Source organism: Balaenoptera borealis, assembly GCF_965194805.1.
Source record: "Balaenoptera borealis genome assembly, chromosome: 8".
NCBI lineage: Eukaryota > Metazoa > Chordata > Mammalia > Artiodactyla > Balaenopteridae > Balaenoptera > Balaenoptera borealis.
Window position 1 is genome coordinate 113,596,326 of NC_138865.1, and position 19,778 is coordinate 113,616,103.

Here is a 19,778-nt window from a genome sequence, read left to right on the forward strand (position 1 = left end):
CGTGGATGGCCAGGACCCTCAGCCGAGAGAGGAGATGCGGCCCTGGCTAGGCACCCAGGGGGCCACTCTGAGCGGATCCCAGAGGGATGGCGGTGGGTGGACGTAGGGCGAAGGGGCGGGGCGTCCTGTGTGGAGGGGCAGTAAGCACCCACCTTGGAAATCCTCCTGTCTCTTCCCTTTGTACGCAGGCTTGACTGCCAGCCTCGCGCTGGGCAGGGGTCACCAGCCTTCCTCACTTTCGCCCAGTGCTCCCCAGGTCTCTCATTTCCCGGGGTCGTTGGGCCTTTGCAGGTCACTTACCTTGTCAGAACACCAGTTCTCTGAACACGCGTTGACATTTGGATGGAAACAACTGTCACCAGGGAGAAGGGAGATCTTCACCATATCTTACCAGAAACCCCCAGACACTAAGGAGGTCTTTAAACACCAAAGGCAGAAAGCCTAGTGAATGAACGAGCGGGGTTCTCCGCTTAGCAATGTGGCCAAAGATGTGCTCACTGGAAACCGCTCTCCAGCGTTGGGTTGGATTGCTTCCCGAGCTCAGGAAGGGAGCTCTGCCCTGGGCCCCACCGTCTGTCTCCTGGGCAGAGAGAAGCTGGGAAAGAGGTGCGTGTGTGCAGACACGTGTGCAGAGAGCAGAGGGTGACATGGCCAGGGCAGGTGACAACAGGGGGCTTTGAGAATCTGAAGAAGAGGTAAAGTAGGCTGTGGCTTCTAGCGCCTGACTTGGGGTGGCCAGGATGGGGGCGGTGCCTTAACGGTGAGGGGGATGGCCAAGGGAAGAGTGGCTTCGAAAAGACCATGATGGGTCTGATGGGGCTTTTTGCACACAAGCCCACCTCCTGCCCCATAGGTCTGAAGGGAAGGAGCTGGTAGAAGGGCCAGCTAGACACCTGGGTGGGGGGGGAATGGTAATGTCAAAACCGTGAAAGGCCCTGGTGTGGAAGAAGCAGGTTTGCTCTCAGAAATTTCATGTATACCTCATGGAAGGGCCAAAGACTGGAGTCACTGCTTGGCACCTGTGTGGGCTCTGACCCCCAATCTGTGAATGATCAGAAATGCTGTCAGTGTTGCGTGCTCTCCTGCCTCCGTGGCTTTTGAAAGGGGGCTGGGGTCAGAGTGCCGCATGGGGTGAGCCTTGACTCCCAGCCACATTGAGTGGACGGTGGCAACTTCTGGGAAGGGAGCTTGGCCTCTCCTTGGGTCCTGGGTGGGCCTGGTCCTGCTCTTTCTAGAAGGCGTTGTGGCCTTTCAGGGACCATCTGTTCAGGGATGGGTTTTCCCAGCTGTAAATGAGCATAGGTGCTCAGACTTCATTTGTATATTTGCATGTGTGCTGTACTGTGTAAGGTTACTGTGGGCTTTCCCCTGCCTTTCTGGGGAGCTGTCACACTGTCCCCAGTGCTTAGCTGGTCCTCTTCCAGGCAGTGAGGGCAGGTCGCAGGGCCTCCATGATGCGAGGTCTCTGACCACAGACTTCTCTGTCGGAGCCCCGTGGCCAAGCAGGCTTCCCAGGAAAGGAGGAAGTTTCCAGTGCAGCAGCTGCAGCCATCTGTGCTATTGCTTTTTCCTCAAACTTCCCAGAGAAGGTTCCATGTTTATCTTCCCAGAAATTAGGAATGTAGCTTAAAATGAGACATTTGGTTCATCTTGCTGATCAGAGAGGCTTTGTCCCAGATTTCTTTTCTTTCTCTTATTTCCTTTTCTTCTTTCTGCTTCTGTGACTCTTATTCCTTAGGACTGAAAAAAAATTGTCCACCACTTGTGTACCAGAGAGGGCCCCATCTTAGATGTCGGGGGAGGCAGAGATGATCGTTTCCCAGGGAACTCATCACTCCGTTTCTTCTTATGACCACAATTTACCAGAAAACCGCTGCCCTCGGCGTGATGCTCCACGCCACGCCAGTGGCTGGGACCAGGGAGGCCGGGTTTGGCCTCTGTTCAGACCTGAGGGCGAAGCCGGGCCCCAGGAGAAGCCCCCGCCCGCCCCACAGCCCGCGGCTGCCGGGCTTTCACGCTGCGGGGTACCGGCGTCACGCTCGGTCCTACCCCGGCGTCATGCTCGGTCCGGCGCGACCTGCTCCTCCGTGTGCCGAGGTGTCCGCACTGACGTCATAATGCCGCTCCTCCCGGGAGAGCGCGCGCTCGGGGAGGCAGCTCCCGGTCGTGATTTGACAGCGATGACCTGGGGACTCGGTGGGCACGGGGCTGTGGGAAAGGAACTGAACCGCTGACACACACCCCCGCCCCGTTTTCCTTTGCTGGGGACCCATTCCCGCCCCTTCTGTGTCCTGTTAACACTGAGCAGACAGGGGAGCCGCGATTCAGCCCAGGAAAGCGGACCAGGAGCCGGCGATGGTGGCCGCGCAGCCCCGCCTGCCGAGCACCTGGGCGCCGGGGGCGGAACCCCACACACAGCCCGCTCGCACCTACTGGCAGGCCGCGCCGTCTTCCTTTTAAGCTCAAGCGCACCCAAAGCCGTGGCCAGGGTCCAAACCCAGTGTGTCTGACTCCAGAACCACTCTTTCCTCCAACCTGGCTGGGATGAGGCTCAGCTGGAAGGACGTCTCACCAGCACGCTTACTGCCCACCTCCTCGCCGAGCGCGGCCTTGTCCCCGCAGCGCTCGTGCGCCTCTGTCCTGCCACCAGCCCTTCGGTGGCTCCCACCACTTACAGGCTGGACCCCGGGTGGGCTCTGGACCCTTCCCTGCTCTCACAGCTCGTCTGCACTTCGGCGGGGCATCTGCCTCGCTCACCAGGTGTGTGTCCTTCCTGGGAGCAGGAATGGTACCTGGGCACCCGTTGCCCTCGGCCCCACTCACCTGTGCACATGTCGGCCGGCTCCAGCCCCTGACCGGCCTGTACTGTCTGTGTCAGTATCTCAAGGTGCTGAACATCAGTGGTGTTCGCAATGCCATTTCCTCTCTTTTTTTCTTCTTTTGCAGCAATGGATGGTGTGCCATTTATGATTTCAGAGAAGTTTTCTTGCGTTCCAGAAAGTGTAAGTTTTAAGCACGATCGCCCTCCCCTTCTGCCCCACTCCCCTTCCCCTTCCCCTGCCCCTGCTGGAATCACTGCTGTCCTCGTGTTCTCCCCCCGCTGGAAGCTCAGCCCTGCAGCCTACAGCAGGGCTGCCTGAGAGCCGGAATTGGGTCGTGTTCCTCCCTGGGCCCCTTCAGCTAATGCTGCACATAGTGGGTGCTTGAGAAGTGAAAGAAAGGATGAGGGTGGGGAGGGAGTGAGACAGACTAGCAGACACACTCAGACGCAGCCGCAGCCGAAGCTTTTTGATTCAAATGTGATGGCAAATTGTACTGAACTTCACCGGCTGTAAATGTTCTTGCTTTCCAAGCTCACCTTATTAATTTCTGTTCTTTTTTATTTAACAAAGTCAGTGTCCAGCAGGAAGAAAGCTGCCTCACTTCCCCATTGTCATTGCCGCATTCCGTGATGACCACGTTCTCTGCTCTAAATCGCAGGCATCCGAATGGCAGGGCTGGGCCTGCTAGTGCTGGGTGCCCTGCAGCTGTGGGTCTCCCGCCCACTGCAGGCTAGCACGGACCCCATGATACACGTGAGGCAACTGAGGCCAGGCTGGGCCCTTGAGCCATCTTTAGTGACAAAGGGATTGAGTGAGCTAGCTGGGTCTGAAGGCCAGAACCCAGATCGTGAGAGGCACCCAGCACGCACAGCTATGTGGGCCCCGCCTGGCACCCCTGTGTGCTCTCTCCGGTGGCACCTGCCCCCCAGTGTGGCAGTGGCCCTCCCTCAGCTGTGCAGGCCTGGTCCATGCTGGCTCAGTAGACTGCTTTCCTGGGCTTTTTAAAATCCTTTCTGCAGAAGTTTGCTTTGAGTAGCTAATAAACATGAAGGCCCTAGTTTGGGCACTAGCTAAAGAATCCTTCAGTGTTTTTCTTGGACCCAGCTTAAAACCACCCAGCTCGCGATTTGACCTGCACTGGAGTTTCCATTTTCATGAAATATAATAGGCCTCCTCTGAACCCTTCTGGTAAGCAGCTTAATCTTGAAAAACGCTCGTGACTTGACCTGCGGAGCATGAGTAACTTCAGCCGACTCCACTTGGCCGCGTTGCCATGGAGATGCTGGCGCCTCTCCCGCCCACTCCCTTGGAGAGGCTGTTCTGTCCTGCGCACCGGCTCCAATCAGGAAAGTTTAGTGGGGCAGTTAGAGCCTAATGATACAACAGCTGGACCTCTGCTGGATCCCGGGCCGCTCGGGCAGGCAGCCCCACTCTCTCACCACTCGGGCTGGCAGCAGGAGAAAGCCAAACTGTTTTGTGGCTACTGGCAGAGCAGCCCCAGGAGCTGAGTGCCTAATTCGGTGGCCCTGTCCCAAGATCGGGCTCTGCCGACTCAGCAAGTGCTCAGGCAGGCGGATTCGGGCCAAGCCCAGTGCAAGAGCTTCTGTGTTTAATCTCAGCAGCCCAGCCGGCAGGGCCCGCCCGCAATGCTTTGTAACGGGAGAGGAAATGCTCGAGTGATTAACCTGCCGCTGCTGCGTCACGAAGGGGCACTGAGCCCAGTTAGAATCCAAGGTCCGTGGGCTTAGAGCCGGCCTCTTTCTACCACCCCTCCCAGGAAATCCACCCCCTCCGGGCTGCAGTTCAGAACCGTGAAGGCCCCGGGGTTTTGTCAGAGATTCTCAGGTTTCACCTGTTCATCCCCGGCTGCCAGCTGCTGGCCTGGGCTGCAGAAGGCTGGGCTGGTACCCCTCGGGAATACAGACCACTGATGATCCCTGAGGGGACTCGGACCAGGGACCTCAGAGACCAGGTTCCCGCTGCCCCTCACCATGCATTATTTCAAACCAGGCTTCTCTGGGCCTCCAGCTGACTCTTGTTGCCATGTGTATTTGATTTTTCATGCTGTCTGGAAAAGCCAGCGTTTTTAAAGAAAGGTCCCCATCTCTATGAAGTTACAGAAACACCCATTAAAATGCAGTGTTACCATTTTCCACCACCACTGACTTCTTAAATGACAGTTGATGGGCAGTTACTTCATTTACCTTGCATTTTCAAAGACCTGGAATTCCCTCCAGCTCCTTCTCTGATGCCAAGGAATCCCGGGCAGAAGATTGGCTGCCTGCCTCGTGGAGTTCCTTAGACCCGTTCCAGCACACAGACGCGGATGTCAGGGCGGTGTGGGGAAGCCGTGGGCACCTCCATCCCCGCGGCTGCAGAAAGAGCACACCGGCTTTTCCTGTGGGCAGGGAGAGACAAGAGGCAGAAATTATTGGTGATAGTCATGGTCTTTCAGGAGAGCCGTGACCCGCCCCCCGGGTTCTGCAGACAGGTGCCTAGGCTGGGGTCCCCACCAGAAGGGACCCCGGTGACGGCCAGGTCTTCTGAGTCTGCTCCTGCTACTGGTCTATTTACCCTCACTCGTCACTATAGTCACACTGATGGTTTCCATGGAAAAGGAGTGGAGAAAACGCCAGATCACAAGGGGGTTTGAAGTGTCACAATTGTGAATAAGAACAAACGTGAAGCAGCATTTTTCCAGCCGTTTAAAAGGATGACTTGATCTGTATTTTCAGATGCAGCCCTTTGATCTCTTGGGAATCACCATCAAATCTCTGGCAGAAATTGAAAAAGAGGTAAGCAAGCTTCCCAGAGTGGGGCAGGTGGGGGGCCTGGGTCATCACTCACTCGACCCAGGGTCTCCCATCCCCATTAGGGTTTGTGTTCCAGGAACAGGAGGGACCTAGCTGTGGGGTGACCCTCTGAGAAAAATACTTTCATTTCACTCAAGTTTATTTCTGAGAAAAAGAAACTCACTTTTAATGTGTATATTACTTAAAGTAATAGGACAGAAGGTTTTACGTGATACACGGAACAATCAATTCTGCTTCATTTTTTTTTAAATGTCATGGAGTAAAGAAGGTAGAGGTTGGGGGTGGGTGGGTGCAGAGTTGGTTTTTCCTCCTTCTGTTTTATTATTTGCCACCAGTAGGAGTTTGGGGAAATGTCAGAGGCTCTTCGTGATTTAGAGGAAGGATCACGGTACATTCCATTGTGCTTGATAAGCCAGACCCCACTTGGCAGCCTGTTTCGAAAGAGTTTGGATGTTTTCCTAATAAAAAAGAAAGAAATCCAGGATTGGAGCACATGTGACAACTCCGAAGAAAGAGAGTTGAGATAATGGAATCAAGCTAGAGGTCAGATCTGCCGGTGGTCTCCCCACTTTCATAAGACAGCGTTAGCGTGTGTGTCGTCTTTCACATGTAGACAGTTGTTAAGCGGTCACATGCTTGCAGCCAGCTCTCCTCTGAGAGGCACATTTGTCTCAAAGATGGAAATGGTAGAACCATTTCAATATTCTCAGTTCCTCTGGGTTTTCTGTTGTGTACCCAGCTTGCAGAAGCAGGTTGCATTATTGAAAGATGGCTGAAATCAAGGAAAATTGAATCAATGTAGTACAACAAATTTCTAAACCTGTCATAGCAAAAACAAGACAAAAAAGTCCCCTTTTGTCTTTGATTTTCAGTAAATCATAAAAACCAACGTGATTGTCATCTATAGATGTTGGGGGGCGGATAAACTTAGGAGAAAGAATGTCTGGCTACCACACCAGAAATATACATGTGCGTGGAGCCCCCGGTCAGCCCTGCTCAAAATTGAGGCGGCCGTCCGCTTACAGACTGCCTTTGCTTGGGGTCCCGCACAGAGTGGCGCCAGCGAGCCTATGTGGAACGCCTTTGCCGGGACCTGCTCTGGCTGCAGGCAGTGAAGCAGGGCCACGCATGGCCTGTGACCTTTCAGGATGGACAAGGCCACACAGACCTTAAGGGGCGCGCGTGGGGGTCCGGTGGTCACGCCCCCTCTCTGCTTAAAGCCAGGATAACAGTAGAACCTGTCTCACGAACACTAAGTGGATAGATGTGTGAAGCACTGCGGGCAGCAATTGCTCATCGCCCTGGGTAGGCGGGGTAGGTGGTGAGTGCCAGAGACGGGGCAGCTGTGAATGTCTCCCCTTCTCTCCCCGCCCATCCTCCTGGGCTGTAACCAGAGCCCCGTTCATTTAAGCACCTGCTACATGCTCCGCTCTGGGCCTGGGCTTTACCTCCGTCATCACCGATTCTCACCCCAAGTTGACCAGGTGGCATTGTTCCTCCCCATTTCATGGGGCAGAAGTTGAGACTGAGCGGTGAAATAGTAATAATAATAATACCCAAGACAAGATTGAGACCTAGCGTGTCATACTCCAAATCCGCTCCGTTATGACATAAAGTCTGTTGCTCCCTGTCCTCTGATGGGGCTGATGGGGACAGTGGTACCTGGGAGGCCCGTCGACCTGGGTTCTGACCCCGGCCGGGCCTTCAGGCTACCAGGACGGGGTGAAATAGGAGAGAGCCCAGTGCAGAGCCAGTACATGTGGTGGAAACCACCCTAAGTTCTCTTAATTCTCTTCCCCACTAAAGGGCCAAAAATGTGTTTGGTTTGAATGCGTCGTCTTGATGTCAGGTGCTCTGAACAGAGCCTGGTGGGGCAGAATCCTCAGTTCCTCCACTTAACCTTTCTGAGCCTCAGTTTCCTCTTCTGTAAAATCGGGATAGTAATAAAAATGCCCTGTAGCATTTATGGGTTTGACCGAGACAGTCATGGAAGTGGCTTAGAACAGCACCTGCTCTGGCTACTGCCCAGTTAGTTATCAGCGGCTGCCATCATGGTCATGGTCATTGTTACTACTGTTCCCCTGGTCCACAGGAAGCGGGGAGAGTCGGTGTAAGTCTGTCCTGTTGCAGCCTGGCGAGCTGCCCTCTTGCTGGTGGTGGAGCAGAGACAGCCCCGTTGACCAAGCTTGGCTTGCTTCCTTGTTTTCAGTGATGAGTTAAAAACACATGTCTGTGTTCTCTGTTGAAAGAAATTAGAGTTAAAGAAAATGTAGGGAAACAGGGAGAGGTTAGAAACGCTAAATAGGGTGTAAAACCATCACAAATACTGCAGTCAAGGATGCTGTGCAGATTTTCACTTAATCTGAGGATTTAAAAGTTACTTCCACCAGCCATCCACGTGCATTTAATGGTGATTAGTATATTGACATCTACACACTTTGGTGAATGGGCTCCTCCTTCTGCAACAAGGTCAGAGGATTTTCTCTGTAAATAAACTGGAACTTGCCCCTTTTAGCCGCTGAACTCAGCATAGCTCCAAGGGTTGGAGGCCGAGGAGAAGCTTTGCCCACGGCCCCCTGGCCTCACACTTGGGCTCCATGGGTTGGCCCTGAGTGGCTGGGGGTCCCCCTAGTCAGGATGATTTTGCCCCTTTCCATTCCCAGTCTGGCTGCCCTGGTGGGGGCAGGGGGATGTGCTTGGGGAGGGGTCTTGGGGCAGGGGTGCTCCACTGGGGGTTTGCTTTGCTCACATTTACACTATCAAGCCAAGCGCCCTCCCCCAAGAAGGCGGGAGACTTCAGGGCTGACCACGACCTGCACTGTCCCGTTGCCCATCCCGAACACCCCCTTGGATTTCCTGGGATTCCCAAGCAGCGGGGAGAGCCCAGCATCAGTGGGGGCTGCTTTGTCTGGGGCAGGCGCTCCCCTCCCTTATCCGTCCGTGCCCCCTGGGAGAGGTGGTGTCACCCCAGCTCACAGCAGAAACCTGGGCTTGGGTGACCCTGGCTGTAAAGGAAGTGAGAGTGCTCGCCCCTGAAGGCAGCATGCTGCCTCCTGTCCAGGACTGGCGTGGGCTCGCTCTCCTGCCAACTTGAACGTTACTCACCCTGCCCTGCCTGGGGGATGCTTCTGAATTTTAGCCTGCGTGCGCCCTGTCACCACCATCTAGCCTCGGGGACAGGTCACCCCCTGAACAAGCCCCATCACCCCATCAGCCTTGAGCTTGGTGATTAGGGACCCGAGGGATCACCAACAGCCAGCCCAGGAGTGCTGTCCCCAGCGGCCCTCATCACAGCGCGGACCCGCCATGAACTGAGTAACAGATGCAAAGAGATGAGGTGCTGCCTCCCCCCAGTGGGTGACAGTGCACCTCCAGCCCGCCAGCCCGAGAATCTGACGAGCTCAAGCAAGAGCGTGCCGCTCGGCCCGCCAGCAGGAGGGTGGGACGAGGCTTGCTGGCGGTGTGGGCCGGAGCCGCCTGCCGTGTGGGTGTGTAGATTCCGGGTGTCTGCAGGGACATCTGTGGACAGTGTAGACGGTGGAGGCAACACGGCATAGTGGAGGGACACAGTTTTCTTTTTTTTAATAATTTTTTAAAATTTATTTATTTATTATTTTTGGCTGTGTTGGGTCTTCGTTTCTGTGCTAGGGCTTTCTCTAGTTGCGGCGAGCGGGGGCCACTCTTCATCGCGGTGCGCGGACCTCTCACTGTCGCGGCCTCTCTTGTTGCGGAGCACAGGCTCCAGACGCGCAGGCTCAGTAGTTGTGGCTCACGGGCCTAGTTGCTCCGCGGCATGTGGGATCTTCCCAGACCGGGGCACGAACCCGTGTCCCCTGCATTGGCAGGCAGATTCTCAACCACTGCGCCACCAGGGAAGCCCGGGACACAGTTTTCGAGTCGAGCCCCCTGGGGTAGCATGCCAAATCTGCCACCTAGGCTGGACCCTGGGGCAAGTCCCCTGGCCTCCCCCTCCTCAGGTTGGCGTGCAGGCCCAGGGATCCCACCCTGGCCGGAGTGCTGGTCCCAAGGCTGCTGCTGTGGCACTGACGGGAGCCCCGGCAGCCGTGGTGTACGCAGCACGTGGTTACGTTTCCTGAAAGGCCCCCAAGGAAGGTCATGGTTAAAATCAGTGCCTGTGCCAGCCGGCAGATTTGGGGGAAAAAATTCTTCAGACGCGCTCAGGTGGCATGGGCTGTTGAAGCAAAAAGGCCAAGGTTGTAAACCAATTCCCGCTGTGAAGCTGTCCCTCTCCTGGTCCCCAGCGCTGAGCCCAGCCTCCTTGCTGCCCGACCCCGCCCTCTAGCAGCCACATCCCCTGCCGTCCATGTCCTTCCGAGGCTCAGAGCAGGGGCTTTGCGTGTACATTACCCCGAGGCAGGAGAGTGTGTGTTTGCTCACCTCCCCTCCGCCCTGGGAGGCGACCAGGGAGCAGCCAGTGGCAGCTGTTGGCAGCAAAGGCCGGTGGGGGGGGGGGGGTGCCTTCTGGAGCAGCCGTCTGGCTCTGCAGGAGGGTGGCTGTGACCCCGGAGGGCTGTGTCCCAGTGAAGCCCTTATTGTCCTCCCTGTTGCCCAAACAAAAGGTTCTCTCTGTTCAAGAGTCAGGAAAAGTGTAATTTCGCAGCCGACCCCATGATGAAGCATCTTCTCTCGGAGTGAGAAGATGGGCATATAAATATTCTCTGTCTCTGCCGCTCTTTATTTCCCTTGTAAGCAGTCACCCTATTTCTCCATCTGATGGATGCCCCATCGCAGCCAGGGTGAGAGCTCCCCAGCTCCTCAGATCAGGCAGCAGCTTCTAAAATAATTCCTGTGTCGCGGTTACCTTTCCTGCAGCCTGTTTATCCTCCCTCCCCGCCCACTACCCCACCGTCCCCTGTGGCCCGTCCATCCCCAGCCTCGCCTCCCTCACAGACTGCCCTGTCCCTTGTCTCACGAGTGGTGGCCAGGAGACAGTGGCCTCGACTGTAGATTCCATGCCGCGTGCATAACACTGCAAGCCTCTAAAAATAGGAGCCGACAATTCCTGTGATTGAAACGGCATCCAGAGTGCCTTCCAGACCCGCACACAAAGCCCTTTCCCCACCTGCTGCCGACCTTCCATGGAAAACCACAGTGCTCACCTGGGCACCACACTCAAAAACGTGGCAAGGGAGCGTCATTAGCCCACCACACTTCCTGGTGGAGCAAACAGCCTCCATTTTCACTGGACTTTAAGGCTGAAAGACAAGGGAGAGTCTAATTAGTAAAGGGACGATCTGATATTAATCACTCCTTTAAAACTGACAAGGGAGGCAGTTCATTTAACCACTTAATTGCTGCAGGTTTTTATGGGCTGCTGTTTGCAGACGTATTTAATGAAGAAATTATAAATCTAAAGGAGCTTAAAATTTTAATTTTATACCTAAATATTTTCCTTGTTCTTATGTTTGTAGTCAATCCTCAAGAGTGTAGTCACGTGGAATGTTCTTTAAATGAACATATTTGCTAACTGGCGTGATTTCAGTTTTTAAAACATTGGTTCCAGCAATTAGGCATTTTTTTCAGTTCCCAAATGACTGGAGAAATTCGTCTTGATTATAATTGCTCTTAGCCACGCATATCTAATTTGTGTCTTTTTAAGTGTTAATTAGTAAACAGTTTGAGCTGACATCTTTATGTGTTTGTGTATTGAAAAATGGGGCTTATTACTTATTTAGCTTGGGGCAGATTACACTAGCATTTACGTCACGACATTGAGGTGAAATTAGTGGAAACACGTTTGGCGTCGCGAGGTAAAAAGAATTTTTGACTCCAACTTCTGTATATCCACTTTGCGTGGACTTCTGCAAGCCCTTCCAATATATGAGATTAGAGTGGATTTGGGATCTGCATTGTGCAGGAGGAAAGTGAGGCAGAAGATTTTTGTATCAGTAATGAAATGGCAGAGTCCAATTTTACAAAAGCAAAATGTTCATATCCCAGCACAATTGTTCATTCTTTCTACTTTTGGAAAGCTTTCATTGTGCTTATTAATGTTAAAAAGAATTTTGTAGAGGGAGATGTTGCAAAATGTGTGATCTCTTTGCACCATCTAGTGGTCAGGTCTTAAGCTGCAACAGGAAATAAGGTGTTTTCTATCTGTGAGACTTAGTATTTTCAACACCCAGAATCTTTTCTTCTTTCTTTTTCAGTCAGGAAGCTGATATGTTTTGGGAAAGAAATTTGCCTACTTCATTTATTAAATAAAAGTTAGTTAATTAAATAGAAGTTAACCTTTCTTATATATTGTTCCGCTCCCCTTTTTTATATTGTTCAAAGACATAGAGCTGCCACCAAATTGTTACAGAGCTATCAAGCTGAGTTGAGATAATTTCAGCCAAAAACAAAGGAACCTAATGAATTAGTTTAATGGATAGCCATTCCAAGCGCATAAAAGAAGTGTTAGGCTTCTTTTGAAATGTAGGAAGTAGCCTGGGGACCTCCACTTCTTGGACTTTTCAGGAGTCTGACCACAGCTTGGGAACCACTATTTGATGCCACAGACAAGATTAGTTCTGTCCCCATAAATTGTGGCAGACATCCTGGGCAGTTTGTCATCTTAAGCAGCTACCCTGCCGATCAGAATCGATTTTTTAATATTTAGTGTTTTCTTTCCGAGTGCAAAGGTTGTGCGTGTTTATTAAAATGCAAACATTACAGAAACATGTCAAAGATGAGAGTCCCCCGTGGTCCACTCCTGGGAGAGACACACATACACACACACGTGTGAAACAAAGATCACAGGAGTTCAACACTGGACATAATATTCTGTATTTTGCTTTCACACAGACCGGTGTATCTTGCACAACTTTCCATGTCATTTCACACAGATCTACCTCATTCTTTTTAATGACTACATGTGGTTCCCTTTTATGATTATGTCATAATTTATTTAAGCAATCCACTATTGATTGACTTTTGAGTTGTTTCCAATTATTTGCTATTACACCGGTGCAGTGTATATTTCCTTGTATGTGTGTCTTTGCTCCCTGGGTGTTTCTTTAGAAGAATGCATGGTATTACCATTTTGCCTTCCAAAAAGTGTGCCCATTTAAACTTCCCCTCCCCCATCCTGTGGTGTGTGAGGGGGTACCTGTTTCCCACATCCTCACTATAGCTAAGTATCACTGGTATTTAAAGGTGAACATCTTTTCATATGTTTATTGGCCATTTGTATTTCTTTTGTGAATCTCTTCTGTTTGTGCCCTTTGCCCAGTTTTTTCTGCCCTTCTTTCTGTCCTGTGTTCAAACACACACACACACTCAACCAGTGGCTTTTCACCTTGTTAAAGATGTGTTCTGCTATACAATGGTTTTTAATTTTTTCATGGGCAATTTTGTCTTTGTTTTAATGTTTTATTTTTGACTTCATGTCCTACTTAGAAGATTATAAAAATATTCGCCCATATTTTTTCATACCCTTTGTTTTAATATATTAAAATATTAAATACTTTTCAACTACTGAATCCATCTGACGTTTATTAGACGGTAAGATCTAGAACCAGCTTTATTTTATCCTAAAGTGTTAGCCAGCTTTCACAACAGTGTTTACTTTCTTCAGTGAGTTTTCAGTGTTACTCTTATCGGAGAGTTCCATCTGTAAGTGGATCAATGGATATTTTTCTTGACTCTGTTCATCTCTGTTCTTTTTATATGATTGCCACACTGCTTTGAATCTGATAGCTTTATAATCAACTTTAATATATGATAAGGTTAGTTCTCCCGTCTGCCCCACCTCAATTTTTCTAATTATATTCACATGATTATTCTTCCAGCTGAACTTGAGAATCTTTTCAGGGGGAGAAACTCCGTTCTAGATGTTTATTGTGACTGCACTGAGCATATAGATTAATAGAGGAACGATTGGTGAAAATCCTCCACCCGGGTCTTTGTTCTGTCGCTCAGCAGAGTGGAAGGGTGTTCTTTGTGGAGAGCCTGCACCCTTCTTTGTAGGTTATTCCTAGGTGTTTGATGTTTTCATGGCTCTTGTGAATAGGATCTTTTCTTCCATTATATTTTCTGTCATTTATGTATCAAAGAGCTGTTGACTTCTGCGTCATTTTGTGGGCTGGCTCTCCCACTGACTTCTTCTATTGTTTCGGACGGTTTTTCAGTTGCTTTTCTTCAGTTTCGCAGGCCGGAGTTTATGTCGTCTGCAAATACCAACACCACCTCCTCCTGCCCCTCTTCCTGTGCCTTCGCCTGGCACCGCGGCCAGCTCGGTCAGGTCACTGGGCCGCCTTGTCTGGACGGAAGTTTCTAGTTTCTGTACTAACCCATAATGCTGCATTTTGGCCTGCTGCATATAGACATATCTTTTTTTTTATTATCATGTTAAAGAATTAGCCATCTATTTCTATTTTCCTAAATGTTTTTATCAGGATTAGATGGTAGCTTTTGATAAATGTCTGTTAATCATCCATTGAGATGATCATATTTTTCCTCTGCAGGAATATTAATACAGTAGATTACATTAATAGAGTTCCTAATTCTGAGAGTCTGCGTTCCCCCCCCCCGCCCCGCACCCTCTTTGGTCCTGTCGGCAGCGGTGTCGCCAAGCAGCAGCCGCCACCCAGGTCACCAGGTCGCTCCTGCAGCGGCCCAGGGCGTTCATCATATAAATGAGGGAGCCAGGCTGAGCCAGAGCTGATGTTGGGTGGACAGAATTACCTGCCCTGGATACTGTCATGAGTTGTATACCTGGGTCATGCAGAACTGAGGTCAAGATGAATATTCGGTCTTTTGAAGTCCATCATAAAAGGATTTTTCTGTCATTTTCTGTCCTTTTGGGAACTCTCATCCCCCAAGTTTGAAAGTAATACCCCCCCCCCCACCAGTTGAACTCTTAGAAGTTTGCCTGGCATGTAGGTAAAAAAATGAGCAGAAAGATAAAGAATGGGTAGGGCACCTTCCCAGAGTGACCCCACGGCTTCTCCTTTTCCGCTCAGAAATCAGTGCCAGAATGCAGCATTGTTTGAAATATTATCCACAAATAACCTAGGAGAGGGAAAATACAAATATCCATTTTTTAGGTGACATTCAGATGAATTCTGACATGCTGACTCACTGAGGGGTGAGCCCCCATGGCTCTTTGCCAACAGAACCAGCGCTTATTCAGCCGCAAAGGCGTCCGTCAGCCCCCAGCCCTGCCCAGAGCCCCATGCCGACACCGCTGGCTGGACCCACAGGTACCCGCTGGGCCCCCAGCCTTGCAGCTTGGGAGGGGCCAGGAGAAGTAAGCTTGTTATTAATCACGCAGCAGTCCTGGTGCCACCACAGAATGTGCTTTCCCCCATTTTCCTTAAAATGCTTGGCCTTCTCTGTCTTTCATCTTTCTACTTTTAAGAGTCATGGGTGCAAGAAATATTTCACTTTCTTGCTTTGTCCCCATGTGCCCACACAAAATGCACTCACAGTGATAAAATGGCAGTTGACACTCTGGTTGGGCAGTTCGTAGGGAATGGTGGGGACTGCGGCAAACTGGAAAGCACGCCTCTCTCTAAAGGAAGCAGCCTCCATTCCCCTGTGTGAGGCTAAGGGTTGGGGTGCAAGAATGAAGGTCCAAAATTGCCATAACCCCCTATTTGTTTTATAAAATCTGGAAAATGTTGGCATTGTATGCAAAGTCTCTTCAACTTTTCAATGTTTATAACTATTTTTAAACACCACGTAGGCCACCAGTGTGTGAACCTCTAGCTTGCCCATGTCTGTGCATGGAGATACAAACACAGATCACATGTTGACTCATAATTTCACCATTCACAGGGGTGATGTGGACAAGCCCTGGGGTCAGCACTTTGCCTCCATGAGTTAAATACCACTGATTAGGGGCCATCACACCATCACGCTCAGAGGCTGTGGTAATTCAGAGGACCCAGGGCTGGACCGACACACTGCTGCTTCCAAACACTGAAGACCAGAATGACCTCCCCCCTGCCTGAGAACTGAGTTCCTAAGCTAGCTGTCTTCTCTCCTTTGCATTGAGCTGTCCCGAGAGCCTGATCTGTCCCTTCACTCACCTATCGATCCACCCGTCCATCCATCCACCTGTGTCTCCATCCACTCATTCATCCACCCATTCACCTTCCCCCTCCCCACATCCTGTACCATCCGTCCATCCATCCATCCATCATTCATTCATTCATTTATTCATTTATTCATCTATTCTGGGCCACAGCCTCTACGAGCCTCTGAAGCTACAGAAATGTCTGAGGCCCCATCCCGACCCTGAACTTAAGGAGGAGATGGAAAGTGATGTGGGGTCCTGGAAGCTAGTGATTAATCCTCCCTGGAGGAGGACGAATGTCCCAGAGAGAGTACCATTCGGAAAGGCACAAAGGTGTGGTGCTTGACAGGAAGAGGGAGGGGAGATCTGAGAAGCCTTGTGTGGGGAAAGGTCTGTGCAGAAACCTTTTGACGCCTCACTCTCAGAGCAGGGGGCTGGGGCTCCGCCCGGGTTGGGACGTGGGAGTCACTTCACCGCTCTTTGATGCTCTGTCAGTTCCTAGGTGGAGGTGCTCCTGAACTGAGGGTGCCCTGAGAGTGGGGGGCTCTCGCGGCGCTGAGCCCAGGGCAGCAGGCCGTATAGGGTGCTAGTGGGTGTCACCATCCCCCCCGGGAGTCCCCGGCTTAGAGCAGGAAAGGGGGAGGGGGTGCTGATGAGGGTTGATGAAAATGACCTGGGTGCCCCGGAGTCAGAAGAGGTACGGCCTGAATCGGCATGTGGTCCATGCATTCATCTGGCAGCCATGCCCCATGCCCCGTGCCCCGTGCCCAGACAGACGCGGTGCCTGCTCCTGGAGCAGGTGGGTCGCGAGGGGTCCTTTTTCAGCCCCTCATTTAGGGTGAGACTGAGCAGTGGGACTGGGTGGGGCTCAGGGTTTCTGACTCGGGGGTTGCTGCTCTCGGATCAGAGCTGAGGAACCCAACGGGAAAGCTGGAAGGGAAACACAGAAGAGGCTTCCTGGGAGGGTCGCACCGACCCTGCCGTGGGCTTGTTGTGGGACCCTCCTGCTTCCTGACCCCGGTGGCCTCGGTCAGGCTACTCCCCCCTCTCTGAGCCCCGCTGTGCTCGCGTAGGAAGGACAGCAGTACCAGCTTCACTGGGCGTGAGGATTCTGTCCCCGACCCTGGCTTGGGACCCGGCGGCTCCTGCCCCTCCTGTCCCCTTATTAGTGACCACAGGGCTCATGGGCTGTAGTCCAGGAGTCCTGACCTCCAGGCCCAGCTGTGGGCTCTCAGCAAGTGAGGGGATGAACAAGGCATCTCCCCAGCTCGGGGGTATTTCAGGACCCTCCCCCCGCCAGGTCTGGGGGGCAGTCCTGGCTTCCGTTCATCCCCCGGGCCCCAGTCTGCACGTGACAGCCCTTCTCTGGACAGAGCCCTTGTACGGGCTTGTCAACCCCAGGGCCTCCCCCTTTCACCCAGTTTTTTGGATGTGTCTGTGGAACCATGATCCAAGTATGAAACGAGCACTCCTGTGGGAAGAAATGAGGAGACCCAGACCACAGAGTGTCCCCTCCTCAGGCTCGTCCTTGCCCCTCTGGTCCTCAGTGGCCCTTTTGACAGCTTGAAGGGGTGGAGTATTCAAATCAGCTGGACGGGCCCTCCCAGCACACGGAGGAGGCCTGCGCCATGGCACGTGAGGCCCCTTAGGGCCCACTCCTCACAGTGGCACCTGCCCCTTTCCTCTCGTACCCGAGATCCAGCAGCCAGGCTTCCAGAAACACATGGGAGGACACAGAGCCCTCGTGTGAGGAGAGGAAGCTTCCTGGAGCTGAAATTCCCAGAGGGGCTGAACCCGGGGTGACACAGCAGGTGTCATGGCCTGGCCCATGGGGCCAGGACAGGCTTGGGAAAGGCAGGCTGTGGGGACGGCCGGGGCCACTGCTCAGAACCTCACCCACTGCCCGTCTGCCCTGGGGACCCGCCGTGACTGTCACTCCAGCCCTGAGCCAGACTTCAAGTTGGCTGGTGTCTTGTTCCTTTACTTCCCCCTACCTGTCCTCACCTGGCCAGGGCCCTGAGGCCCAGCCTGGGCTCCTTCAGACCCGCTCTTGCCACATCCTTCCAGGCCCTTCTGTGACCCCACCTGCCCCCCATTTCGGAATTCCACCCGTATGAGAGGTGCGTGTAGACACCGGTCCTGAGGCTGGTTGCCCCACCAGCAGTGTGCCTGTCCCCGCCCCTGGCCTCATCCAGCCCTCGGGGACCGTGGGAAGTTTGATCCTTCCCTGAGCCTCAGCTTGCACATCTCAAAATTCGGGTTCTAAAAACAATCCCTTACTGCTGTTTCTTGTCTGGAGCCCTCTCGTTGGTTTGATAATTACAAGACCCAGGGAGGGAAGGGTGGGAGGGTGTATGCTTGCCTTTACTTCTTTCTCCTCTATTTTATTTAGCAGAAGGTTTCAGGTAGTGGTTCTCTACCTGCTTAACCATTAAAGTCCCTTGGATGCTTTTAAGAAATGCTGATGCCTGCCCTGCCCTCACCCCACCCCGACCCCAGGCGGGGCCCAGGCAGCACTGGCTTTGGTTCAAACCCTTGATTATGATGCACATGGAGGACTGCTTTTTCACTCTCAAGAGTGGGTGGGGGGTTTGATCACCCTCCTTCTGCCATGAGGCTGGGGCTAGAGTGACTTGGCCTCCCCAGTGCAGCTGGAAACCAAGGTCGGCATCTCCCACCGCCAGGATGCTGGCCTCACTGTGACAAAAGGCTCTTGGAATCTGGAAATCGCGTGCCGTGGCTCGAGAGGTCTGATACGTTGGTGGCAGGGTCTTCTGCCAGGGGCCCGCCATCCCCGGCCCAGGGAAGCCCCGCAGAGCCCCTGACAGCGACGTCTCTTTCCTGGACTTCCTGCTGCTGTGATAATGGCCCATGCCCACCAGGGGGCGCTGTGGCCAGGGCCAGGCGCCGCTTGGCTGGGCTCAGCTCTGCGAACCAAAATGCTTTTTAATTGAAAATTTTTTTAATTCAAAAAGGATTTGCTGTTTGTACGCGAGTGCAGGTTTTCCTCATGCAGGAGGCTAATGTTCTGAGTCAACAGATCCGGGCCCAAATCCACCTTCAAAGGTACTCAGTGTTTGCCCAAGGGAGTGAAAGGGCTTCCAGAAGCGGCCCTAGTCTCTTGGGCAAACACTTTGGGGCCAGCAATCCCAGGCAGAGGACAGCGTCTGTGGGAAGGGTTATCCACGGCCTAAGGGGGATTATGACGGGGGACATATGTTGAAATTTCATTTGGGGAGTTAGAGAAAACAAGAGGTCCTTTTCTCCAGCCAAGATAACCTACAAAGGGAAGAATCTCAAGGGCAGGGGCGGGCGGACATCAATCTGTGCAGCGGGTCCCTGGCCCCCTCCTGGGGCGGCGGCGAACTCGGGCCGTGAGTCAGGAGGAGGCGCCGTGTGTACTCCTGATTCTCCTCCCGCCCCCGAGAGTGAGAGAAACAGGAGTTTAGCAGTTTGTCCTTGAAGACCCTTCTATACCCACCCCCGCAGTGACCGTGTCCCTACCCCTGGCCACAAAGACTGGCCTCCGACCCCCCACCAGGGCCCTTCCACCCTGGCCTGCCCACCTGCGCCCCCTCGTCCCCCCACCCCCACCCTGCCATCGGGAGCGCCCTTTCCGGGCCCACCCCGGCAGTGTCCAGGTCTGCGGCCCCGTTCCAGGCCGGCTCTGGACGTCTGGGAGCGCGGGCTTCCATCTCTCTCCACGTGCTCTCTGTGGCCAGACCCCAACTAACCAAGGAGGCCTCGCTGCCCTGGGCGTCCCCGCCACCCTGGGAGCCGGACACAGCAAACACTCTGGAAGAGCAGAGGTGGCACACCCCACAGCTGTCTCCCCAGCACGTGACGGGGCCCCTGCAGGGCGCCTGGCACTGGGCTCGCTCCCTCACCTCTGCTGCAGCCCCAGGTGGGCGTCTCCCAGGCAAGGCCTCAAAGCAGCCAAAGCGAGGCCCCCCCGCCACCAGCCTCCTCCCCACCCTCTCCCCCAGCCCCTCTTCAGCAGCCCCTCAGCCCTGACGCCTCTGGTCTCCTCTCTGCTCATTCCCATCCACATCCGCTCCCACATCTCACTGACTGGGCCACGGAACCGACCCACAGCATCAGATCACCTGGGAGCTGGTT

At 53.2% G+C, this 19,778-nt stretch overlaps 1 protein-coding gene across 5 annotated transcripts in view; it reads left to right on the plus strand.

Annotated features, from left to right (window-relative positions):
• Positions 1-19,778, plus strand: part of MVB12B (multivesicular body subunit 12B) — a 213,123-nt gene that overhangs the window by 158,301 nt on the left and 35,044 nt on the right. For all 5 annotated transcript variants that reach the window (XM_082403347.1, XM_082403350.1, XM_082403349.1 and 2 more), the window contains 2 exons: positions 2,947-3,002; positions 5,558-5,617. In XM_082403347.1, the coding sequence (XP_082259473.1) occupies positions 2,947-3,002; positions 5,558-5,617 (116 nt within the window). The remainder of the gene's footprint in view (positions 1-2,946; positions 3,003-5,557; positions 5,618-19,778) is intronic.